Genomic DNA, 26,912 nt, shown 5'->3' on the forward strand with positions numbered 1-26,912 from the left:
GGGTAAATAAGCAATGATTTCAGAATTTTAATTATATAAGAAATGATTCTGTTTAATTCTTGCAGAAATTTTTCTGCCTCCTAAGGATTTTCTAGAAGGTAGCATTTTGAGATTAACCATCCTTTTCATGTGTTCAGACATACACAATTTGAAGTATGCTTTATTTCTAACCTTGTAAACATTAGGAAAATAATTCAGATCTTCTCTGGTTTGGCTGAGGGTGCACTGCAAGCTTAATAGGAGGCATGTGGATGTTTTCACTGTAGTATAATGAAAATTCAACAGAGAGGCTTCCTCTAGAATACTAATCAGTGGAATTACAAGATATTTTAACATGGGACACAAAGTGGTTTTATTCTAAATAAAAATTATTGACCTTTCATTATTTAAAATGCTAAAATTTTAGTCTCCTAAATCTTATGAATTTACTTTTCTAGTTGCTTATGACTATTTAATGTATGATTTCACTCTGTTCTGTTCCAATTCATAAACTAACCTTGTAACACTGAGCACATCCCAATACACAGTTAAAAGCTGTGATTAAGACTGTTTATCTGTGGTTCATTCTTTTCCATTTCCAACCCTGTGTTTGTAGCATCTTGTTTTGTCAGGTTTTTGACATTTATTTCCTTTCATCTGTTTTAATTAGGAAAAAATGCTGAGAAAGGAATCTTGCAGTCGAGAAAAGAAAGACAAAAACTTTCCCTCTCCTTACTTTTCAGAGTTCCCCTATAGACATCTTCTTTTGCCAGTTATTTTCATTCTGCAAATCATCATTTTGTTCAGTCTTGCAGAACTGGCAGATTTCAGACTGTCTGGTTCTGTTTCACCAGTCCTAGGAGGAATGGATTTGTGAGCAGATCTAAGGTAAGGATTTGAAAGTTCATGGTAAATGAATGTTCTGATAGTATTCCACAGTATGAATATTGCTGGTATCTAGGTGGAATGGCATGGTTATAGGTGGGTGTATTTTGAAAAAAAAGAAAAGGGCCAATTTCTAACTCAGTGTGAGGTGAACTTCTGCTCATACTTCTGTGGGATGGCATCACCCAGGCTCCCCTGGTGTAAAGGAAGCTGGTCAGAAATGCATCCTACGAAGGGACAAAAAGAAAATTGGACATTTCCAAAAGTAATGCAGCGTATTTTATTTTCTTGTGTGGAATTTGGTACGTTAGCAATGGCTTAACTATGTAACTTCTGTGTACTTTTCTTACTATGTGTACTTCTCTCTAGCAAAAATTCTTTACTAGAGGAAAAATCACATTACGTTTTCACCCTGTCTATATTTTCCATTTTCTATTCAGGAGGTGATAAGTTTGGGCCATGGTGGCTGTTACTGTTCCTTTCCATGCCCTTTGAGAGCTCAAACTATGAAATGAAGCCAAAGCTGCAGCTGCAGCAGAAAATATTCACTTATAAATGAGAAACATCTTGCTGATTTTCCCCTCCCTACAGTGAATCGGTGTGTAAGATAAAGAACAACATATCATGTAACAATTAGGCCACAATCTATTAACATCTCAGCGAAAGTTAAACACAACTATAACAGTTAATTCTTTTTTTCAGAAACTATAGCACTATGTTGGATGTGATATGCTGCATTGTGAAGGGAAAATACTTTCTGTTTTTTTTTTTTTCTTTTTCTTTTTCTTTTTCCTGTAGCTTAACTGTTTGTTTATTCTTCAGTTTTAGATGATTTTCTATGTTGGAGCAATTTTATACATGTGTCAGGCTTGTAAAATTTTCGCAGTTTTTCATGGAGTACTTTCATATAAACACAGATTGAATTAGTGTACTGCCATGAAATTTGCTATTTTTTGTCACAACAGCTTCGTGTGCTTCTTCAGTTTGATTAATTCTAATCCTCATCTGTTGGAGGGGCAATAATTTCTTGTGTGTGGAAAACCCACAATACCCTATTTTGCTTTGACAGCTGTATTTATTCCACTGAGCTAATTAATGGGAATCCCAGTTGCTAAGATGGTTTTCTGATGTGCTGTTCCAAAGAAGCAGCTGACAATTGTGATTTCAGGAAGAAGAAAGTGCTTCATTTCTTTTTTTTTCCTCCCTTGATCTTCAGGTGTAGAATACAAGGTTTGTCCATTTGAGAGAACACTGAATACAAGCAAATCCTTCAGTTTCACTTTAAAATTCTTACTTTTTCTTTTTATCATTGAATCGTTTGAGTTGGAAGAGACCCTTAAAGGCTGTCTAGACCAATTCCACTGCAATGAACAGACACCTACAGCTCCATCAGGTGCTCAGAGCCCCGTCCATCCTGACCTGGAGTGTCTCCAAGGATGGGGCACCCACCACCTCTCTGGGCAACCTGTGCCAGTGCCTCAATACCCTTATTGTAAAACACATCTTATATCCAAATACAGTAGAAGTTTCATTTATTTATTCATGTATTTATTTATGTATTTTTACTTTTAAGAATTGCCTACAATATGGAGCAATTAATCGCATTTATATTTAAAAATATATTTCAAGCTAAAATAATTATACTATTTTTTTTAAGCTATCTGAGCTACTTCTCACAGTGGATTAAGCAATGTGATTGCAATGATTAATTTTCTTTCATATTATCTTTGTGTTCTAATACACAGAAATCTTCGATTTAGTAGTTAAAGTTAAAACAGGACATAACTGTGGCTGAAAGCAGAAGTCAGAAATATTTAAACTAGGAATTAAATGTGACTTTCAAAAGCAGGATGAACTTGACCTTATTTTTTAGCATGTCCCTATGTTGAGGGCAACTAATAATTGACAGTTCTTCTCATAGAAAGTGACAAATTGATCATAATTTGGAATCTTGAAATCAAAATTAGATACCTTTGAAAAAAATCTTCTGTAGCCCAGTCCAAATGAAGACTGACAACATTAACTTCTGGTGAAAAGAAAAAATGATAATGTCCCAATATGAGAAGGTAATAAATTATTTGGTCTGTGTTACTAAGAAGTTGGATAATATATCTGCAGTGGATTCTTCTGGTCTTAACAGTCTGTTAATCCACAAATGTTCAAATAACACACAGTATGAGTACAAGCAGTAGACGGAGCATTTTGAAATGAAGGGTGACATTAGAGAGGCAGTTTGATTTAGCAATTAGTGCATGGATTCATAAGTCAGAAATTCTACATTCTATTCCCATATCTGACATTGATTAGCAAGTCACATTAGGACTTATTATCAAAAGTCAGATATGCAGCTGATCATCTAATTAAGATCATCATACTATTAGCATAACTGCATTTGCAAATCATGCATGCAGAGCTTTAGCCTTTGTTTAACCTTGATCTGTGATATGAAAGCAATCTGTGTCACAGACTTATACAAACCTCTCGTTCTGTGATTTGAGCAGCTCACAGTTTTTAATATATTTATCCTCCTCAGACTCTGTCAAACTGGGTATTATTATTTATCCTCATTTTGAGAAATTGGAATGGCAGCACAGAAATACGACGCTCGGATTTCAAAAGATTAGACAGTCAAAGATGCAGATAAGCAATTAATGAAATTTTCTTAAGTCCCAAAGAGGATCACATCCTTAACTCCTATGTGTATTTTTCATGACTTGTATGTGCCTAAAACACTTTAAAATTGGGTTCTGCATCTTGTTAGGTCTAAGTCTATTTGGAAACTGTGTTCATGCTAAATATATGGCGTTTTAGGGGGCTTCAATGCCAGGCTAGTTTTAGTCTTATCCTATAGGGTGAATGCTTGCTAAAGCTCAGCTTCTGACTACTTTCATTCCAAAATCCAGTTTGTGTGATGCTCCAACACCGGTCCATAGAAGTGAAAGCACAGTAAATGGAAATGATCAGGAAATTTGCTTCAAAAGATCAGAGTTGGGGTAAAGTGTTGTTGCAGACTCGCTCAGTGATTACTAGAATCAAAGCCACCTGAGAATCCTATTAAGTAATTAAGATTCCTATCTGCAAAGGTGGAGAATGTAGATGTCCTGGCCTGAAAAGCTCACTATTAGCAAATGAGTTTGGCCATCTAAAGAGTATAATAAGATTGCTTTCTGGTTTGTAGCTAACTGAAGAGCTGGATAGAAACAATTAAAACTAATTTGAAAAGAGAGTTACTTAGTTTGTGGAAGATTAGCCAATTTAACAAGACAAAATACATAGCATCTGCCCAACTTTATAAAAATTGCTACATTCTGCGATTATTTTAATAAATATTTAGAACCTCTCTTTGCCAATTTTATGAGAGAAAGCAATAATTTTCCATCCACTGCACACTCATTTTCATGAATTTTCCACATGATGAGAAAATGAAAGAAGAAATGTCTTATTTTAAGGATTCTAAGCATATGGGTACAGTAAAAGGATTTTTTGAAATTAAATTCACTTCCTTGTAATAAAAGAAAGATTAAAATTTTAAAGAGTGAGAGTCTCAGCCAGGTAAATACTTCAAAGATCTCTTGGATTAATTTAATCCACTAACTGCTGGTTCATTATTTTAAATGAATTAACTTTTGTCACTCATATCTTACAAAGATAAGTTACAAACATATGACAGGTGCTCTGTGAACTGATATTTCTTACCTGAATGTTTCATTTTTTTTTTCCCAAAATATGAAATGGACTTCTTTCATCGTTGTACATGTAAATAGACACCAGCCCATGTGATGTGAAATCTGCAGATGTCCAGGATTTTCTAAGTTATTTATCATCTTTCCTCCCTTTTTTCCTAGTACTTCGGTCACGCTGACATACTTAAGTGATAAATACGAATGAACATTACTCAAGAATGCTGGAAATGAAGGAAGGTACACCAACTATTGCCTTAATAGCTTTTTCATGCCCTGAAATATTTCATCAGAGTGAAAAATAAAGGAAGTAAACAACAGATACTGAAAACAACTAAATGAATAGAATAGAGTCACAAACTGGTATATCAAGAGGAAAAATGGATTTTAGACCAAAAACTATATTTTATTTAATTTTATTCTAAGATCTCAGTTATGAGGTATTTATTAGGTGTCTAGGGTTTTTTTTTTTCTGGTTTCTTTTTAGTAAAATGATGTCTTAATGTGCATCCTTACTCTCCCTTTGACTTTCAGGGAAAACTTAGAGTCCTGATAACTTGTATAAAATAGTATTATAGAATAACAGAATCATAGAATGTCTAGAGTTGTAAGGGAACTTAAAGCCCATCCAGCCCCAACCCCCTACCATGGGCTGGTTGCTCCCACCAGCTCAGGCTGCCCATGGTCCCATCCAACTTGGCCTTAAGCACCCACAGATCTTTGTACAGTATGTCACCACCCTACCAAAAATCTGCGTTCATCAACAGCTCATCTTTCCCTGGGCTTTCCTGCAGTAGAATCTTTCTAATGTTATGCTTTGTTTTTATCTGCACAGATTGGAATTAATTTTGTGGGTTTTTTTCTTTTTTTTTTTTTTAATCTTAGGAGACACTCGGATGCTATGACAACAGTTAGCAGGATTAGAAGCTGGGTAGATAATTATTTGACAACAGTTTTGAGAGTAACTAGAAGGGTGAGACAAAGAGGTGGACACATTTTAATTATGTTTGTAACATCTATCCATTTGTTCTTTTCTGTATTGCATAATTTGCAATATTGCAGGAGGGAAATCAACTTTTTACATGGTCTGATAGTGATAGGACAAGGGGGAATGGTTTTATGCTAAAAGAGGAGACATTAAGATTGGATGTTGGGGGAAAATTTTCACTGAGTTGGTGGTGAGGCCCTGGCACAGGCTGCTCAGTGAATTGTGGATGCCTCACCCCTGGAGGTGCTTAATGCCAGGTTGATGGAGTCCTGGTCTGCCTGATGTGGTGCCTCATTTAGTGGTTGGCAACCCTGACCATTGCACAAGGGCTGGAACTGCTTGACCTCTGAGGTCCCTTCCTGCCCAAGCCAATATCTGATTCTATGATAATATGTTAATATCAATATATTTATATCACCATCATTCTGGACTATGATATTGTAATCTGTACTCTGGAATAGGAGCATAAAGCTGAACCTTTCTGCATCAGCTCCCATTAGAAAGCAGGGGCCTAAAGAGAGCAGGTGAACCTAGTTCTCACCCAGGTCACACCCAAGGTGGGAAAATGGTCAGGGTGCATCGCTAAACCTGGAAGCAGAGAAAACCTTTGCAGGGAGCACAGAGTTCGTCCTATTTCTGCTTCTCATCTTCATGACAGATCACAAGGGGGGCTGTAAGGGTACATACAAACTCTTTAGCAGGATCTGTTGTGTTAGGAATGGGGGGAAGTGGTTTCAAAGTATAAGAGGGGAGATAGAGACAGGAGATAAGAAGTTTTTTACAATAAGGATGATGAGGCACTGGCACAGGTTGCCCAGAGAGGTGGTGGGTGCCCAATCCCTGGAGACACTCAAAGTCATGCTGGAGGGGGTCTGAGCATCTGATGGAGCTGTAAGTGTCCCTGTTCATTGCAGGGGAATTGGATTAAGGATTTTTTTTAAAGGATTTTTTAAGGATTCCTTCCAACTCAAATGATTCTATGATTCTATGACAAAGCAGAGTGTTTTGTTCCTTGTTTAGCTTCTATTTTATGCTGTTTGGTTTTAGAAGGGTGTGACAGCACAGTATTGAGAAAGGCTGCCTCTGCTTTTTCCTGGCTATGGCAGTTTGTGTCAGGTGGACAGAGGAGGGGAGAGGAGACTGCAGTGCCTGCATGCAGACTGAAAGTCTCCTGAAAGAGCACATGGCTTGCTTGTAGCAGAGGAGCAGATCTACAGCCAAGCCTCAGAGGTCAAGGAGAGGATACATTCCTAGAGACCCAGAGGGAGACTGTGTGAAGGCTGCTGCGGCCCATGGAGGCAGTGCAAATTGATGACTCCAGAGCATCTGGAAGGAGGGACTCGTTCTGAAAGGAAATAGAAAACAGGGGGAAAGATTTGTTTTCAAAAACTTTATTTAGACTGCATCATCCAAAAGATCTACATCTGCTTGATTTTAAGGGGCTGCTGTGCTCAAAGGAAACACAGAGATCAGGATCACTTCAGTGTTTTGGGATGTGCTCTCTCTGCAGGTATAATTGGTGAGCACTACCTCGAGGCTCAGACCTCCTCAGAATCACACCATAACCTCATAAACGCAAATGTTTACATATAAGCTTTCTGGGATGAAGGCCCTCTCTTCCTTATTTGGAAATGACTATAGAAATTTTAGTAAAATATCCCCAGAGCAACTTATTTGGCCAGTTCTACTGGTAGCAGGAGACAAATAGCTACTATAATGGACTAGAAAACATGGAAAAACAAGCTTGCTGATCAAACTCTTGAATTTGATCTAATTTGTGTTGACAGCTCGGCTCTGGTTAGTACAAGGGATCTAAGAGCAAACTCCAATACTGTTTTCTCTTTCTCTCAATCTTTGCATGCTTTTCCATCTCGAGTTGCTGAAATTGAACATTTGAGCTCTCCAGGAAAGCATCTATCATACAGTCCACACTGCAAACAAAGTGTATTTTCCATTCTGTTTATCACATCATTATTTTATAAAATCTGTGGTTCAACGTTACATATTCATAGACTCATGAGACCACATACAGTGGGCCAAGTTCTCTGCTGTCCTGTATTCTGAGGTAATCCTCGTACAATCCAGCAAAATAAATGCATAAGCTACAGGACCAAATTATCAATAAAAGACACTGATCCCTGTGTCTGAATAAACTGAACATAAAGCATAACAACATTTCCCTTTTATCTTCTTTCCCTTCGTGTTTTGAGATAACTGACAGTGTTATGGAACATGAACTGAACTCCAGATGTTACATAAGTTGTAAGCTATAACCATCCTGTATGATATTTATTGAGCAAAGTTGCACCATACTTTACTTTCTCTGTATTATATTACACTAGCTGGCTGAGATGCCAAAGGATTGGTGTAAGGAAAAGAATAGTTGGTAAAAATAATCATTCTTATTGCCTGGCTTATCGCATTTGATAGCACATTTTTGAAGGATCCAACAAAGAAAGTGTGTAAATTATGTGATATGGTGAAATTACAGGATTTCTGTGATAATGTTTTTGGGTTTATTACATAATATGTGCAGGCTTATCTTTGTAAATTACTATGCAGCTCACAGATTTTACAAACTGTTGTCTTCAGAAGTACTGAAGTTATTTTACTTAACTATGGTGGGAAAAAAGGCAGGTCAGGTAATGCTGTCACAAGATCTGCTCACTTCCTGGTGAAAAGATGCGACTGCATGTATTCATATCAGTTCATATCACTGGAATAACTATTAGAGGAAAAAATATTGATATTGTTGCTGGGGATGATCCAAAATTTGGCAAATTGATGCTTCTGTGAATCTCACTGTTGATATCTGAGTGTCTCTGTTTTATACACAAGCAGTAAGAGAGACTTGTGTAAGAGTAAGGGCTGCTTATACAATCAAATTTGCCAAAAGTTACTTAGCCAAGAGAACTGTCAAAATCACTACTGAGATGAAGACATCTGTCTGTGAATTAGAACAGCACGGAAGGCAAATGCTGATGTAGTTTTGGAAGCAGTGAACATGAAAAATAAGAGATACAAATGGAAAAGAAATGTGTTATGCAGAGTATTGGTAGAAACTACTCAAAACTTTTTTAAAGAAGTCCAAGACCAAGATTCAGGACTTCCAGAAAAGGCAGAGGATCCACACCTGGAAAGAGGTAAGTCTTTTCTTGCATCATAATATAATGTCCTATAAACAAACAGCACCTATTAAACAGGGTATCTTGGTAAATTTGAGGGCAATACTAAGTCAGTGGGATGGGCAAGCAACAGATCTTTCCAGGTAGACCTTCATAATCTTGATGAGAAATCCCAACCTAAAAAAGTCCACATTTTTACCCCTGGGCAAAATGACCCATGCGTCAGCTCAGGATGGGAACAAAGTGGCTGAATGTGAAAGGAACCCAGGGATTACTGTGGACACTGAGATGAATGGGAGCAAAAAGCATATTCACATCATGAATAAAGCAAAATGCATACTGGGCTACAACAGGATTTGCAAGGCCAGCAGGCTGAGGGAAGTTGTTACAGCCTCTACTAAACACTGGTGAGGTCACACAGCTTAGTGCTCTCAGTTCAGAGATTTCCAAATCAAGAAAGATGGTTATTTGCTGAAGAGTCTCATAGAGGTCTATCAAGGCAACCAGACTGAAGTGCACATACGGGGAGATCTGAGTGAGCTGAGCTGGTTTAGCAAAGAGGAATTTAAGGGCAGTCTTAATAGTGGCCTACACTGTCTTGAAGGATGCTTCCCATCAAAGACAGCGAAACTAAAATTCCAATTGTTAACAGCCAATTAGGTTGTAGGGATAACAGTGTCAGGCAGCACCTTGGAAAATTCAGATTGCTTGGGATGAAAAATTTTTTCACAAGGATTTAGATGCAACATTAATGCTAGTTACCCAGGGAAGTGGTGGAAATCTCCATCCTTGGTGCTTTCCAAGACTCAGCCAAAGCTGGCCTTACCTAGTTGGGATACAACCCAGCCTTGAATAAGGTTGAAAAAGAAATGCCCTTCCAACTGGTGTTTCTATGATTCTATGAAACAAACTGATGAACTCTTTTTGGTTAAACAATTGATTAAATATTCAGTATTATCCAAAAAAATATTGAAGACTATATTTCTGTGACTACCACATAGGTTTGCTGAGTCAATATAATCATTAAAGAACATGGTTCTGCCTCTTATATACACCCAAGATTAGTGTTCGTGTTGCTTTTCTGAGTATTCATTACAGAATATGAGACTCATTATTTAGCTGATTAATCAGCACTTACAGTTTAGACTTTAACTGGTCTGGCTTTTTCTATAATGTTATTTCTGGAGACAGCTAGAAATGTGTCATATAATGGTCATATAGGGTTATTAGTGTCCATATAATAAACAGAAGGTGGGGACTGAGAAAGGGAAGAATGTAATTACTGAAGTCTTCCCCCAGTTCTGTGCTTATTTGTCCTTTAGTTTCACTAAACTATATTTGCTTTAAAAACTGCATGGAATTCATAATTACAAAGATGTGTCTAGAACAGTTCCTCAGTACTTGAAAATTTCAATATATTCAGTAAACTTTATGGTAACTTTGAAGAGCAGGTTAGGACAAGAAGTGAAGAATAATAAACTTAATCGAACCTGCAAACACAATACAGGGTGGTTAATGAAGATATGGTCTGTGTTTTCTATTTACAAAAGAAATTATGATATGAGTTTTACATATTTTAAAACAATAGGTCAGGTCCTGATTATGTTCATATTTCTGTTGCATTTTTCTGTTGATGCTTATTCATACTTATACCAGTGCTTTAGAATGAAAAAACTATTTAAGCATTTCTAGCAATGCAGCGCTTTCTAGCATGATTCTTGACACTGATTTAGTTTTAAATGTTAAAGAAGTAAATGAATTGTACAGATTCCTGAAATATATACATTGATATCAGTTTACACTTAATTTGTAGCTAGTGCAGAATATAATGGAAAAAACTCAAATTAGTCTTAAGCTCTTTGTTATGACATGTAGAATTATTAATAACATAACAGTGTGGAACAGCACTAGAAATGACAAGAAATTAGATAACTAATTATTAAAAGAGCAGTTTTCTTCCATTTCAAAATAAATTATTTCTAAAAAATAATTTCACTTTCTTCAATAATAGCATAAGTGCTGATTCAGAAAAGAAAATTCTTACTGTCCTTATTTTCCTTACCTTTGTTGAAAACCAAAGAGTGAACAGAGCAGTTTATTTAGTTTATTTATGGACAAGAGCAAGTTTGGGTCAAAAACAATAATCTCTTATGTATTGCAGACTTGTTTGTCCTGATTTCTACTACCTTTATTTTGTTCTCTTGAGTGTGCACGTCATCAAATCTATGTATATGACTGTTTTTTCAGCAGTCATAGGTGGCAGTTTAGCTGAAAGTTTGTTTCCAAGCATTGGGTCGTATTTATAAACAAGTTATCAAACAGATATTTATATATGTAGCAAAACTTCATGATAACCTCCCAATTTCAAGTATTTAAAATGAAGATATGTTTGATTACCTCAAAAAATGGTAGCAGCGCTGTGAATTAAAAGTATCCATTTGGTAGGGTTGACTTCATCACATATTTATAAAATACTGTAAAAAAATCTTTGTGATGTTGCTTATTGTGTAGAGGATTACAAAAGGCTGGACTTTTCCTATAAAAAACTCAGTAGATATGCATTTAGCCCTCTGCAGTATTATTTGCATTCCATGCAGAGATCCTCCACGAGTATGCAAGCAACTCTGTGAAATTTGCCATCACTGATGAATGTGCAGAGAGAGCTGTGTGGAGTTTTTCTCAGTACTCCAGAGCAATATGACTTTGTTAGCACAGTGATGTTTCTGCACTAACAGATCTCCTCTTTCAGTCAGTTAATTAGCTTCATGTTCACCATCTGCATTTAGCTTTTGTATCACCAGTTTCAGAGATTGGTTGGTGCTAAATTAAGGGCTTCTGCAATGTACTCCATCAACTGGCATAACCATTTCTTCAGGTCTTCTTACATCATCTTCCTTTGCAAGACCCCATTTTGCTTCACTCTGTTGTGAGAGAAAAACCCAGATGGACAGAGAACCTGTAAGAGTATTAGGCAATGACAGATTTTTGTTGTCACTTGGACTGGATTAAGATTGAGGGAAAAAAAAAAAAGCAGCATTATAGGATCATAGGATACTTGAGATTATAAGGGACCTCAAGATGTCTCTAGTCCAACCTCTAGCTCACGTTAGGGCCAACTTCTAGATCAGATTGTACTGCTCATGTTTATCCAGTCTCATTTCAAAGCACTTCAAGGAGGCATTGCAACGAGTGGGACAAAGCCCCCAAACTGATATGCTAAACAAGTATTCAAATTGAAAACTACTGTATTGTACTGACCATGAGGTTTTCTACACAGGATGTATACCCAACCCAAAAAATGAAAAAATTAAAAAATGAAGTCGTATAGTAGTTAAGACATTTCTTTTTTATTGTGTTTGCATGCAGTGCCTCAGAAATATTCCGTCTGGTGCTGTAATTATGCTGTAGTACGATAAATGTCTTTGGTTTTGTCTTCAAAGCATCTTTTGATTGAAGAAGAAATTTTCTTGCAAATATCAAAAGTAAATTTAAAAGCAAGTTTTCCCACAGGTGTCTGAGTCAGAACTACAAGGTTAGAATCTCCTAAATATTCAGCCTGTTGCAGAGTTCTGCTATGTCACGTATGCTGTACAGTCTAGTGAGCTAACACTGCTGGTGCAGGCACTCCACAGATTAGCACAGTTCTCTGAAAGCTGGCCCTCATCCCACAGCTCAAAATCCTAGCCTGATGAGCAGATCAAAGAAGCTGTTTTTTTTTTTCCCCGATCTGTGGAGTTTTGGTGGATATAAGAATGGCACGAATTCCTGCTCCAACATCCTGCTGCAATACCGTTTGGAAACCAAATGGGCAGTGGCAGGCCAGGCCAGCTGTTGCAGGTATGCAGTGGTCTGAATGGGTGAGGATTGGGATGACACATGAGTGTGTAGGATCAGTGAGACTGCTCTATACATATCCTGAGCATTAACCATAGGAATGAGGTCACTGATTTGTGATTTAGCTGCTGAGTTAGGGGAGGGGCTTTAAATTGTTTGTTTCTGGTTATGTTAATTGTTGCCAAGATAACTCTATTCCTAAGAAGATAACTTCCTAAGAAGTTATTGAAGTATTGTTTGGACAACCCTGATGATGAGATCATCAGAGTGCTCCAACTGCTAAGTCCTTATGTGAACCAAGACCCTCCAGCTATGGTCTATTATGTCTGAAGGAGTGTGGTGAAACAGGAGAAAAAGATTTCTGAAGGATGCTTATGCAGTGGAAGACAGCTTCTGTGATAGCATGATAAATGATAGATAAGTGGACCAAAAATGCTGGTGAAGATGGCTTTCCAAAAAAGTTGAACACCTTGAGCAGTAGGCAGCTCAGCAAACTGCCTCACTAAGCATGTAAATCAAACCTTGATAGCTACTGCCTTGGGTTCTCCCATCCCCTTCTATGTTGGGAGCTGCTTCTCCTGGTGTGTTCCTTCCATCAAAACAATGAGTCATATGAAGGAAGTTATTTGTCTGAATGCTGACGTAGAAGTATTTGTTATTAACTCAGTCAGTTCTTCTGTGTTGTTCAGTGAGTGGCCACTGAATCTTTGCACTCATGTAAAGAAGGTGAAACTAAAAATCTGCGATGCAGAATCTGGAATGGACAAAGTGGTTACTATTGCCACACAGTTTGGGTGAAACTACAATATGTGCAGGGAAATATGGTCTTTTGTCACTTTGATAGGTGACCTTGATTCAGTCATTGAGTACTGGCTTGCATACTAGATTTTTCAGTACTAGAAGTTATTAAAATTGGGTAAGACAAGGATGCTGGAAGTGTTTCTTATTGATATGTAATTGCAGTCAGTATATCTGGGATTTATCCTTATCTTGGTCTGAGTTCTCAATGAGCTCTGAATTAAACTTGCAAACAAACAAAAACCGCAACAGCAAACAAAACCAAAACCCAACCAATGCAAAACACAGTGTCCTTCCAATAGGAATATCTCAAAATAGAGAGAAAAATTGCAGTTCACTACTAGCAAGCTGAACCTTGATTAGTTATCAGTGAGAACATGTAACAAAGTCCAGTTGAGTTTAGATTCAGTAACAGATAGAGATGTCTGAATCGGTTAATTACATGTAGATTATATGTGAGCAAGGTGTCTGGTTGATGGAGAGCCTACCAGTACACTTGGTGGAGACCAGAGAGCTACTCATCAGTCATTCATTTGGTCAAATGTAGGTGTGTATTAAAGGGTGAGCTGGATAGTTCTCTAGATTTAACTGACTGTAATAACTAGACCTTCAATACATATAGTGGCATTTTACATATCTATTTCACATGTGCTTACATAGTTTAGGTGGCTTATCCTTCAAACAAAATTGTTATTGCAAAAGATAAGTTGAGATTAAAAGCTGCTTTAACTGCTATTGCAACACCAGTATCGACAATGTTTATTCTCCTATATAAATGTGTTTTAGAAAATCTTCCAGTCAACACTGTAGTTTCTACACAGCAAAATAATCTGCTGCTTACCACTCTGGTACTGAGATCTTACAACTTAGAGGGTGTAGACTGTCTGTAAACCTTTTGGCATTGTTGAGTGTCCATAATCGTATCTGTATCCATGGTAACTGCAGGAGAGAAAGTATGGGTGTATAATCCTTATTAAGTACTACAATATTATGTTTCTCTTGGTAGACAAAGAGATGATAGCTATTCATAAGCATGTCAAATAACCAGCACATATCAAAGTTGAACGCATGCTAATTACCAGGAAAGTAGAAATTGTTTTAGCATGATTTTAATGTGTGATAATAATTCAGGAATAGAGATACAAAATTTTTGGAGCTTCTTTTCTGAATAAAGTTAGGCAAATTGACTGATATTAAAAGTAATGTTGTAATTTTTAAGTAGGGATTTTTTTTTCTCATTTTATGAACCATTTTAGGTTGGCAAAAATTCAGACTATTTTAGAAGGTATTGAATGTCATTAAAAAAACAAAAAAACAAGACTAATTGGACACAACTTTTGTTTTATACTATCTGTCTTCCACCCATTGAATCTTGGGAAAGCCTGAAGAAACTGTAAGACTTTTTTATTGTCAGGAAAGAGCAAAAGTTGCACATAGACACAAACAAAATTAAACACGAGGCAAATTTCAGCACTGATGTTTGAATAAGATAAGCCTACTCCCTCAAGCATTCAGGGTCTATAGAGGTATGTATTCATATACACGCATATATTACCATATACATGGGAAATAAATGTAACTGAAAAGCACGGACTTTAAGAACAAAGGCTATTTTGCAACCTCCAATTCTGTACACAGGCAAAAATAGTTTCTAAAAGTGGAAGTCTTTTCCCCAGTCATCTCTGTGTTTTCAGCTGCAAGCATAGATTCTGATCCCACAGCGATTTTTTTCTCCAACTGCTGGCCCACAGAAATTTGGCATCTGTGGCTTCCCAGCCATGAATGTCATTCATTGAGTAGAAATCTTTTTTTTTTTTTTCCTTTTTTTTTTCTTGTTTTACCCGGGGGGGGAGTTGGTTTCTTTTTTTTTTTTCATTTTCTCCGACAATGAGATACTGAATTTGGTGTTCTGATGTCCTTTACAGTGTCAGAAACTGATTATGTTTAGTAGATTGTATTTAAAGAAAAAAGATTGGAAGCCCTCAGGTTGATATTTTCTGACATAATTTAGGTGTGTCTTTTCTCTGCTTTTCCCCTCATTCAGCCATGGAGGTGGAAGACATCAGTGCTTATGTATGTGTGTGTAAGATTATTAACTAACATTTTGATTTTCTATACTTTATCCAGCAATTTCACTATGGAATTAAAAAAAAAAAAAAGAAGTTTATAGGTTTTGAATGTTTTAATCCTCCGTAATACTTTATCATAGCTGAGCCCTTATTATGAATAGGGAATAGTTCACTGTAGGAATGGTAAGGAAGGAAATCTCCATTCTGGATCGGAATCTGACAATGAACATGAGGACTATAATCCATTTTGTTTTCTGAGTATCTTCAAAGTATAGTTCAAACTCTATAATTCCAACAGAAGAAAAGTAGGAAAGTAAAAGATCTTGCATCAGTTGTGTTCCATTGATTGCATATCTAATTTGAAGAATCTGATAAATTCAATTAATGGGAGTAATGGAGCTTTAGAAGAAGGAACATAGGTCTGGAAGGTATCTCAGATGCTCAGTATAAGGCATCATGCATTACTATTCTAAGGGAGAACCAACTAACTTTTTGTTTTTGATATCTTTCTGCCTAATCGGTACTTAAAAACTTCATGATTTTTCCAAGTTAATGACTTCCAGTGATTCAGCTTCTTTCATCATTTAGAAAGCATTCCCTGTAATATCTGAGCCAAATTATGCAGCCTGCATGTATTGTTCTGTTCCTGGAGACATTCATAACTTGTAATCATAAAACTAGAATGATCTAGTTTGGTGATGTGACTTTTGACAGCAAGTTTTCCTCGAGAGGAAGAGATTAGTCGGATATATTAAATAGTTCTGTTCTGGATGCAGTTAGTTGCTTTGTTCTCCTTTTAAGTGTTCTCCTGGAAGTATTGCAGTATGTTTCAATATGTGTGTTTAGCTGGTTCAGTAATTGTGATGATTGAAGATATTAATAATTAATACAGGGATCTCTTGGAAAGAGTCCAGCGGAGAGCCACAAAGATGGTGAAGGGCCTGGAGCATCTCCCCTATGAGGAAAGGCTAAGTGAGCTGGGTCTGTTTAGCCTTGAGAAGAGAAGACTGAGAGGGGACCTGATCCAGGTCTATAAATATCTAAGGTGTGGGGGGCAAAGTGGCGAGGCCAGACTCTTTTCAGCAGTGTGCGGAGACAGGACAAGGGGAAATGGCCAGAAGCTGGAGCATAGGAAGTTCCGCACCAATGTGCGCAAGAACTTCTTTACAGTGAGGGTGACGGAGCACTGGAACAGGCTGCCCAGGGAGGTTGTGGAGTCTCCTTCTCTGGAGATATTCAAGACCCGCCTGGACGCCTACCTGTGCGACCTGGTGTAGGGATCCTGCTTTGGCAGGGGGGTTGGACTCGATGATCTCTGGAGGTCCCTTCCAACCCCTACGATTCTGTGATTCTGTGATTCTGTGAATAACAAAACCATAGTGAAGTTTAAGGATAGTAATACCCTTAAGCCAGTTTAACAGTTCTCTGTGCAACATTAATATTTATGGGATTTTTTTGTTGTTCCTCTAGAAGGTTGCAGGGGCTGGGGACATCACCCACTCCTGATATGTATAAGTAGGCTCAATTCCCTAAAGAATCTGTGGATCTGGAATTCTGTGCCCAGGAGGGTTAAAGCTTGATGTAATTCACATAGCATTCTCTAACAAACACTCAAATAACTGATGTAGAAATATCCCTAATGTTTCTTAGCAATATTGATTAGATGACTGTGGCTCCTGGAACAGAACTAAGCTATGGAAAGCACAGGTATTTTCACTGACATGAATGTAGAATAGAGAAAAGGGTCTTGGAAATAAAGGACACACCCATGTCTGAATGGCCCAGCCTGCTACAGAATTCCCATAATCGATTCAGATATACGTGAATCGTGGATAGTGGACACTGAATCTAGCTATATTGAAACTTCCAATGGATTGTGTTTTGCCAGGAGAATAATGATCAATATACATACAGTTCAGACATTCCAGTTTATCTGTCTCTTGGTGTTTCTTACCAATTTACCATATGGGGTGGGGGGCAGAAGGAAAGGAGACGTAACCATTTAAAGCGCCAGAGAACTCAAACAACTTTGTTGGTAATCCCCTCCTGGTGGACGATAGACTATCTGACTTAAACTGTACTCCCACGATGGCCTGGGATTTCCATCTGAAACATAACAGGGCTTTTTATTATATTGTTGTTGTTGTTTTTTTTCTTTCCCCTATGCTGTACCATCTTATGAGATGTCTGTGAAAGTACTTAAGCAACATTCCTCACAATTTCAAAGGAAGACTCTATGCAAGACTTTCCTCATGGTTCATTGTAAACTTTTGAACTTAATTTCCTTTGCTGATCAGCAGCAGTAGCATTTGTTAACTGTGTAGGCATGGCACAAAGCTCTTATTTTTCCTATGGGTATTTTAAAAAGGTGCTAAGGAAAATGATTTTAAATAAATATTTAACATTATTTCTTAATTAGGTCCCTGCAGGAAGCATCATTTTTCATAGGCAATTCAAATAATTGTAGTGAGTATGTGTAAGTATTACGTATGTAAGTAGTGTTGCAGAGGACGTCTGATTTAACTGTAATAATGAGATTTTTATTTGGGGATTTTTTACTCTGAAGACAGCTAAGAAAAATCTCAGTGCTTCCCAAAACCACTCTTTCCAAAGAAACCACAATGTTACAGAGCCCTTTCATCATCCAGCATACGGTACTGTAGAACACAAAAATATACACTGTGCTACTTTAAATTAATTCATATTTGCAGGAGACAGTCTGTGTGAGTATGTGCAATTATGAAATGCAACTTTTTTTTCCTCTTGACTTTTTTAGCTGCCTCACCCTTTTTATTTGAACACATACATATGGTGTGTGAGAGTGAGCAAGCTCTCTGTAAATGTTTGGAAGGAGCATCTGTCAGACAATAAAACTTGCAAGAAAACATGCTTCTCATTTAAAGTGTATTTGCTAGAGCTATTCCAGTGTTGGAATCAGTTCATTTGTATAGCTTAGAGGCATTAGTAAGAACAGAGAACTGTAAAGTCACCAGAAAATCCAAACTGTTAGTAGGAATCCAAGGTATTTTTTAAAAGCATTTTGTCTATTCGGCATCACAGTCTTCTGGTAGGAACCTGAACCAGTTGACATAGAGGAAACCTCTGGCAGACCGTCCAAAAAGATTGCAAGAAAGAAGATGACATGTTTTCTGCAAACCTGGAAAGTCTAAAGATTACAATAATTGTTGGACCAAAGGGACCCTCTTCAGGCATAAATAGCAAGACTCCTACTGTCTTCTCTTGCAGACCAACTCAGCTGCCAGCAAAAGCAGGTGCTCTCCCCTCACCAGTGCTCCAGAGGAAATATTTAGTGAGTATTCACAGCTCTTTTTATCAATTAATGTACTACTAGTGCTTTAGTTCTATTTGTACAGTTTTCTCAGAAGAAAAAAACATTTAAGTGTAAGGTTTTAAGGCTGTTAGTTTAAACAATTGCTGGAGTTCAACAGTCTGATGCAATTATCATATTAATTTAAAAACAAAATTTGCACAGCCTTTGACAGCGACTTTAAAAAAATATTGTTTTTTAACAACTCTGTAGCTTTAACAGTCTGAAGCAATCTCAATCTATTTTTTATGCACCAGTTCCAGAAGTACTTTATATATATTTTAAATGTATTTGATTTTAAATGTTATGCCATAAAATATTCTTTGTTGGATACAAATTTAAAATAAATCATGTCTTTTGGCAAAGTAACCTGCAATTTAATCTTTAGAAGAATAAATATACCACTAATGTTTTCCACAGAAACAGTTGCTACTCTAATTAATTCAAGATGTGTCTCTAATAAGATTTCAAAAGAAAATCAGAAACAGATTTTTCTCAGAGGTAGTGCTAAGAACAAGGGTAGGATATTTTTATTTTCATTAGAAACACTTGTCCTAGGTATGGTTACAGATTTGTAGCATATAGCCTGGAAATATCAAATCTGAAAATATTGGTATGTTTCTAGAAGCATCACAATTTTGGTGCTTGGGATATGAATTTTCTTTTTGTTAAAACTTATGCTTTGTTACATTTTATTAGGTAACTCTTATTCCTTTCTGAGCTTAGAGTGACTAATGTGTCTGCATTTTTTTTTTCTCTGCTTGTGGAAGGGAATGGAAAACCTGATGTTTGTCTACTGCTCCTGCAAAGTTATCTGGACGCTGCTTGTAACAATTCTAGGCTATGCCAGCAGCTTGCCTCTGGGTGATGACTCTATTTGCACAGCAGAGGAACTTGCAAAGTACAGTATAATCTTCACAGGGAAATGGAGTCAGACTGCCTTCCCCAAACAGTATCCGCTTTATAGGCCCCCAGCACAGTGGTCATCAATGCTAGGTAAGTGAAAAATGCACAGTTTTAAGACCAGATAAATCTCTTGATCACTGTGATCTTTTTTTTTTTTTTTTTTTTTCCCTTCTTTTTTCTCCAATAGTAGATTTTAATATAACTAATATGAAAATAAGGAAAATAGCTGAAGTGATTAAGAATAAATTGCAGAAATTGAAGTATTCACAATGCTTTCAAATTGAAGCATTCACAATGCTTTCAAAAATCTACAACTGTTTTCAATTGACTTCTGTTTCCAATTGGCTACAGCTGAAATAAACAGTGATAAGTCAAATGTTTTAGTGTTCGCTCATGCTTAAACACAAATTTTTTTAACCTTAGAAATAAAAGAGAGCATCTGAAGAAATACGGACAATCTAAACCAGACTTTTCTATCATGCAATGTATTCACTCAAATAGGTGTTACTCATAGTTCTGACTACAGCATGTGGAAAAAAAATGAATATGCCAGCAATGGTGTACGTGATTTTGCTGAAAAGGGTGAGGCATGGGTATTAATGAAAGAAATAGAAGAAGCTGGAGAGAAAATTCAGAGTGTGCATGGAATCTTCTCTGCTCCTGCCATTTCCAGTGGCACAGGACAAACCTCCACTGAATTACAAGTGCATTCAAGACATCCATTAGTAAGTAAATTTACATACTAATCCTTAAAGGGTTTTTTTTTTTTTTTTTTTTTTTTTTTAAACGTCACTAGCACACAAAGTTAAATATTTGAGTTCTCATTGGTAGAAATATGATAATGAAAAATGTTACTTAAAAAAAAAAAAGCATGTCAAATTTCGGTGAGCTCTTAAGAGGTTTTGTAAAGCAGAAGTATATAAAAGCCCATTTATTTCAAGAGTTAAGTTACAGTTCCAATAACTTATACTGGAAAATTTCAAAATAAGTAACGCCATAAGTCATGCTGAGTTGTTTTATTTCCTTAGGTTTCATTTGTTGTTCGAATTGTGCCAAGTCCCGACTGGTTTGTGGGTATTGACAGCCTAAACCTCTGTGAAGGAGACCACTGGATGGAAGAAATATCTATAGATCTATATCCATACGATGCTGGAACTGACAGTGGCTTCACATTTTCTTCCCCAAACTTTGCCACTATTCCACAGGACACAGTTACAGAGGTAGGTGTGCATAAATAAATTAGAACTCCATATCTCTGTATTTTGAGCCCCCCACTTCAAAGCTAACTGTCCTGTAACTACACAAGACATTCTCTCATGAAATTGATTTCAGTATTTGAGAGTACTGATGCTCACTCTACCTGGATGTATTAATAGCTTTTGTTCATTTCCTGTATTATTCTAATTTATTGGGTAAATGCAGAAGCACTATGAGAACTGGCTTACATTTATTTATGTAGAATATCATAGAATTATTGAATGGCTTATGTCGGAGGGGACATATTCCACCAATATAATTATTCCAAGATGGTTTTTAACAATTCTTAAAAAACTAAAGAAATGAAAATATTTTCCAGAATTTCGCATGACTAAATTTGTATCCAAACAGGAAAAGTCCAAGTAGGAAATTATACGTACTGATGTGGGGAGGAGTTTTCCTTAGAACACATTGCTGATACCTGAGTCTGTAACATTTGAGGGAAAGGAGTTAGTGGAAAGCAGAAAACATCTTTGTTCCTACTGCAGTGACTCTGCTTTCAGTCTTTTTTGCTTGCTCTTTGCTTTTGTCATTTTTGGGTGGTGGGAAACAGAGCATCTTAATTCAAAAGTTTTGAATAGGTGAAGCACTCTGTCCCTATTTTTGTTAAGGTCAGATTCTCTAGAGCCAAATGCTGTGCTAATGAGCAGTGAGACAAACAACAGAGAAGCTGGAAAACAATCCATCTGGACTCCTATACACATATGACATCTGCTACAGCATACCTAATACTATTATTTAATACTCTTGTATTCTGTCTTGTATTAACATCCACAATATCTCAACAAACCATTCCAAACATTACTGTTTTCAGTACCTCCCATCTCAATCCTCCATCCAAAACTTGGCACAATTCATTGTGCCCAATTCAGAATATTTTGCACAAACCATCTGGGATTACCAGAAGTAGTTTTGTGAGCTGGAGCTTACAGAATCCTTTTTTTCTTAGTTGCCAAAAGGAATCAACACAATGCATAAACATGATTTTCCAGTTATTTGTTACTAGAATGATGCATTTCTTCAAGGTTCCCTTTTTGTTTCACAGATCACTTGTTCCTCTCCAAGCCACCCAGCAAACTCATTTTATTATCCCAAACTCAAAATTTTGCCACCTATTGCTCAAGTAACGATGGTGAAATTAAAGAAAAACCAGTTGGGTTTTCCTATACCTCATCTTAACCAGCCAGCTAAAAGCAATGAAATACTTGACACATTCTCAGGTAAGTAATTGGCACTGTGATATTCTCAATTCATTAATTTCTGTTCATTCAAAAAGTGTGTGACACTCTGGTAGGTGATGTGGATGAAATAGGTGATTAGGTAAAATATTCTCCTATTTGCATTGCAATAGTTTTCACACTCACACAGGAAATAAAACAAGCCAATTGACATAACAGAGAATCTCTGAAAAAATAAGGCATGGATTTCATGCTTGAGCTATGGTTCAAAGACTTGGGTTGTACCGCAGTGAAGCTTGCTCAAGTCTTAGTATCACCACAGATCAGTGAATTTTATGACAAATAAACAGTATTGATCAGAATTAAAACTCCACAGATTCCTTGCAACTTGTAAGTAAATACTCCTGCTTAACTTCTTACATCATGATGCAACAGAAGAAATAGTGCATACTATATGCATCCCTGGATATTTTTGGGATAGTAACAGACATCTATTTAATGAAAATAAAAAATATCATTCTCTCTTTTTTTCTTTCCTTAAAAATCTAGCAAATAACCTTGTTTAGGTAGAGTGGCATTGGAACATCTGACTCGAGATAGTTTGGAGGATAACAGAAAGAAAATTTGCTCAGTGTGAAAGATAGCAGTTGGTGTCTATGTAGTTATTCCCTTTATATTTTCTGTAACTTTTTATAAAGTGTAACAGAAATGGTTATGAATAAGACTGACATCCCAGATGCTATTTGAGAGACAGCTCTGGGCTAAATCTCCAATACATTCCTTATATAAAACATGTTCCAAGAAGAGCTTCTCCAGAATAAGTCTGAAGATTAATGCCTCTAGTTGTGTCCTAAAGACACCTCATGATTGCTAAAATAAAGTTCATTTTCCATGCAGTTAACAATGCACAATTTATACTTGCGTAAGTGCATTTCTTTATGAAGTTTGAGTCAATGTTTTTCTATTAGTAAACAAGACAATTTTGGAGTGCTATGAATCTTATGTCTTTCCTGCAACATATGAAAGGAACATTTGTCTCTCTTTAGCATATAAACAACTCATAATACAACTCATGAAATACTGTACTTTTCAGGAATTGTTTTAAATCATGGGTCTCCACTTTACAGCATATTAACAAGTAAATCAGTCTATTCAAAAATATATTCCAGAAGCAGAAGGACAGAGTTAATTATCAGAGATCAAACCATGTTGCTCATTCTTGTTAGAAGCATGAGAATTGATTATTGTAACAGAAGTAGTGAGTTCCATTGTAAAGCCAGAAATCTATATCAGAGGTCAGATATTCAGTACAGCATTTAAAGCTGATCTTGTGCACAGCTACTTTATGCTCAAATGCTCTAATACAAAGATTTGATGCGATTTCCTGTGACCAGCAGTGATTTTTATTTAGCTTCTTAAGGAATAAACACCTTTTCTTTTTATGACAGATATTTTCAATGGAAGTTTATATTATGCAAAGTATATTTGAGTTTCTAATTTCTTTAATTGCAGTAAATTGAAACTACATTGAAAACACTTTCAGTATTAAAAAGCTTCTAGTTACAGAATAACTTTTATTGGCAAAGGGAACTCTAGCATAAGTACCAAAAAAGAAGATTTCCTGATTAAAAAATGAAACTTTCTTTGCTTCTGAAGCAAGAGTTAAATGAACAGGAGTTAAGTGGAATCTGATCTAACTACAGGAACAACATATCCCTCCAAAGAAATAGAAATGTACATAAATAAACCAGATAAAAGCTTTAATTCCAGTGTTATTACTAAGCAATTAAATGACAAATAAATTAGAAGATTGACACTGTGTTTTTGAATGCAATCTTTTTTGAACGTAATCACTTAAAACATAGTCTTTTGGGATGAAAATGCTACATTTTCAATTCAATAAAAAATCTGCTGCACTACTGATGTAGTGCCTCTGACAGTCTCTTGACTGCAATAAAAATAATAGCAATGTCCTTGAATTTAGGAGCTGAAAACAGACGTTTTTATTTATAAGACAACATATGGATTTCATTAATATCACATGTATTTTTGTATAAGAAAGGATGCTACTTGATCGTTATTCCTTAATGCTTTGCCAACTATGTATTTGCCTTCCGCAGAAAATTTTGGAGTTACCTTTTTATTGTGTATTTTGCAGAAACACCACTGGACTGTGAAGTTTCGCAGTGGTCTTCCTGGGGTCTCTGCAGAGGTCCTTGCAGAAAAACAGGGACCAAGATCAGAACTCGTTTTGTAGTTCTTCACCCTGCTAATGACGGAACGCCTTGTCCAAGTCTGGAAGAAGAAGCAGGATGTGAACCAGATAATTGTGTCTGAAATAAAGAAAAGATAATAATTTAGATAATTTAAAGTAAGATAAGTGTAACTAAACCTAAACTACATGTCATTCAGTGTTCCTTATAATTCAGGTATGCCACACTATTTTGCTGAAAAGAAATATTAGACAGGTTTTGAAAGTTGCTGTTTAGTATCAAGACTTTGGGGTGTTACATTCTTAAGGTTTAGTATGACAACAGTACTTCATCATTTACAGACCAAATAAATCTCTGTTACACACTCTAAGTTCTTGGAGTACCCTCTAGTGGCAGAAAAGAAGACATTTTGGAAAGGTTTTGCTTCGGATGTGAAAACCATTCAATCAAAAAATCTTAACTAATAACATTCTTAAATAGTGTAATTTGTTGATTTGCAACTATTTATACCTAGAAATTAATTTTTTCTCTAAATTATGTATATTATAATTTATTGGCTGTTTTGTTGTCTTTCTAAACATGTTTTGCTTGCCTTTCTTCAGAAACTACTTCAATAAACCAAAGTGACCAGATTTTTGCAGTATGGCTAAAACAATAACATGACTGAGTAAACTCATCTTGAGACTTACGAGTACATGGAAATGTCTTTTTTTTTTCCCCCTTCAAATCTGAGTAGAATATCTACCATGAGGACACTCAGCCAACAAAATGACTAGAAAAAAAACAGCAGTTTGGATAGCAGTAGAAAGACTCTGAACTTAACTTTAAAAGCTTAATTGAGATTCCAGACCTGACTGATGGTTGATGTGTGCCCCTAATGAGGCAGCTGTCTGAAAAATAGTTGTTAAGACATTAACACTGTTGGCTGTAATATAAATTATATAGTTCTCTCTGTGTATGCAGTAAATGTGTCCATGTTTCTTTAAATGTGTTTGTTGCTATTTGTGTCATCCTGAACTTTGCAAAGAGAAAACTTAATGAGGTTCTAGTGTTACCTAAGACAGAGGTATACACACATCTCACAAAACACGGTATGTCAGAAGCCACTCCAGATGGCAAGCTTTGATGCTCGTATAATGTTTATTATAACATTTAGATGATCTGTGTCCCATAAAGAATTGTGACAACTAAGAAACAAATTTTGAAATTAGACTGTTCAATAGGAGATATTTACAGTCAACTCACAAAACTTTTACAGCACATTGCGATTCTACAAACACACTAAAGCTGAAGTATTGAACAGGAGACAGTGGGTTGCATAGGTTCATTTTGGAATATTTCAACTACAAGAGCACCCTGTATTCTCTGTGGAGCAGAAACATGTAAAAGGTTCTCTATACGTTTTAAAAGGAGATAAATCTTGCAAAGACCCAAGGGAATTTGAAGGCTTATCTAAGTTGGTCCTGAAATGCTGACGAATGCACAGTTGTTAGAGCTAAAAATAGGAATTTCTACATCTTACGTTCTTCAGGTTCCCATGTGCACGTTGTCAAAATTATGTCACTATTTTTTTATTATACCTACTTTTCTTCATGGTCCCCTGTGTCCATTCTCTAATAGAAAGAGTGTTAACAAAACATAATTTTTATATTTTGCATCTAGTTAATTTCTCCTTTTCCAGTTTCTATCTTCTTTATATATTAATTTTTCCTTATTTAATATTTTCTGTTAAACTTATTTACTGCATAGTTAAACAATTATCTCCATCTAAGAATACAGAAGCATATACTGAAACATGCTCTGAGGACAGAAAGTAAATTCAAATTGACACATCAGCTGCTTGTAGACTAGACTCCCACAAGGTTTTGCTGAAGTGAAAGGTATCCTTAGTAGTATTTTTCTAGAAGTTCTCTAAACACTGCAGTTTTGCTTCTTTGCACTTCCAGAAAAAAATACATAAGACTGGCAGAAAATATCTGCATCTGTAGTCGTCTAATGTGAATGGAGGATTTCAGCCTTATAGGATATGATGCAATACCAGCAGACCCAGCATTTACTGAAACTCCCGATGCCAAAAGTTTTTTTGGGAGGAGATAGAATAGAAAAGGAAGTAAATATACAATAAGACAATAAATTTCAGTGTTAGAAATACTGGGGACAAGGACATTTCTTGACGAGACTGGATACAGTGAATTCTGCTGAAGAATATTCTCATAACAGAATGCATTTCTCATAACGTATTTTTATTAAACTGATTAGTGGGATATGTGATCCCTGTCTGGGATTGCTTTGTTACTTTTACTTTGAGCACAGCTTTAGATTTATCTTTACAGTTCTGAGACAGCAATGAAACACAGAGAATCTCTTCCTTACTTTTCCCTTGTGTGCAGTGTTACTGATGGCTGGCAGCCAAGATAATATGGTCCTACACACATAAGATTTAGGGAAGGAAATAGGTAAATTAATTTCTAGGTTAAACTAATCTAAAAAAACACTTAGGGAATAAACTTAAAACAGATTTCAAAATACAGTTTTTTAAGCAATAATGTTATGTAGGATAAATCATGTTTGCTGTCTGGGCAGAGATTCTTGCAGCAACAGAAGACATGGTTAAAGGTAAGTGTAGCAGCAAGAAAGTCACCTCTGACTTAAACTGTGGTTCTACAAAATAC

General features: G+C 36.2%; 1 protein-coding gene and 1 long non-coding RNA gene across 4 annotated transcripts in view; one reads left to right on the forward strand and one right to left on the reverse strand.

Moving 5' to 3' along the window:
* Positions 1–5,201, reverse strand: part of LOC116225724 (uncharacterized) — a 30,866-nt gene extending 25,665 nt beyond the window's left edge. Inside the window, exon 1 of the long non-coding RNA XR_004166144.2 lies at positions 4,561–5,201. This is a non-coding gene — a long non-coding RNA (uncharacterized LOC116225724). The remainder of the gene's footprint in view (positions 1–4,560) is intronic.
* On the forward strand, positions 849–25,227 carry SPON2 (spondin 2). 3 transcript variants are annotated; one of them, XM_090139787.1, is made up of 7 exons: positions 849–867; positions 18,605–18,668; positions 19,457–19,682; positions 20,094–20,317; positions 20,621–20,812; positions 21,895–22,069; positions 24,186–25,227. In XM_090139787.1, the coding sequence occupies exons 3-7, from the start codon at positions 19,460–19,462 to the stop codon at positions 24,362–24,364; spliced, it is 993 nt and encodes a 330-aa protein (XP_089995913.1). In that variant the 5' UTR covers positions 849–867; positions 18,605–18,668; positions 19,457–19,459; the 3' UTR covers positions 24,365–25,227. The 3 variants fall into 3 exon arrangements, with proteins under 3 accessions (XP_089995913.1, XP_089995912.1, XP_031444106.1); XM_090139786.1 differs by lacking the exon at positions 849–867 and adding an exon at positions 8,541–8,675; XM_031588246.2 differs by lacking the exon at positions 849–867 and having other exon boundaries at positions 18,060–18,668.
* Positions 25,228–26,912: the final 1,685 nt, after the last annotated feature.

This window comes from Phasianus colchicus, chromosome 4 (genome assembly GCF_987193195.1).
Source record: "Phasianus colchicus chromosome 4, bPhaCol1.hap1.1, whole genome shotgun sequence".
NCBI classification, from domain to species: Eukaryota; Metazoa; Chordata; class Aves; order Galliformes; family Phasianidae; genus Phasianus; species Phasianus colchicus.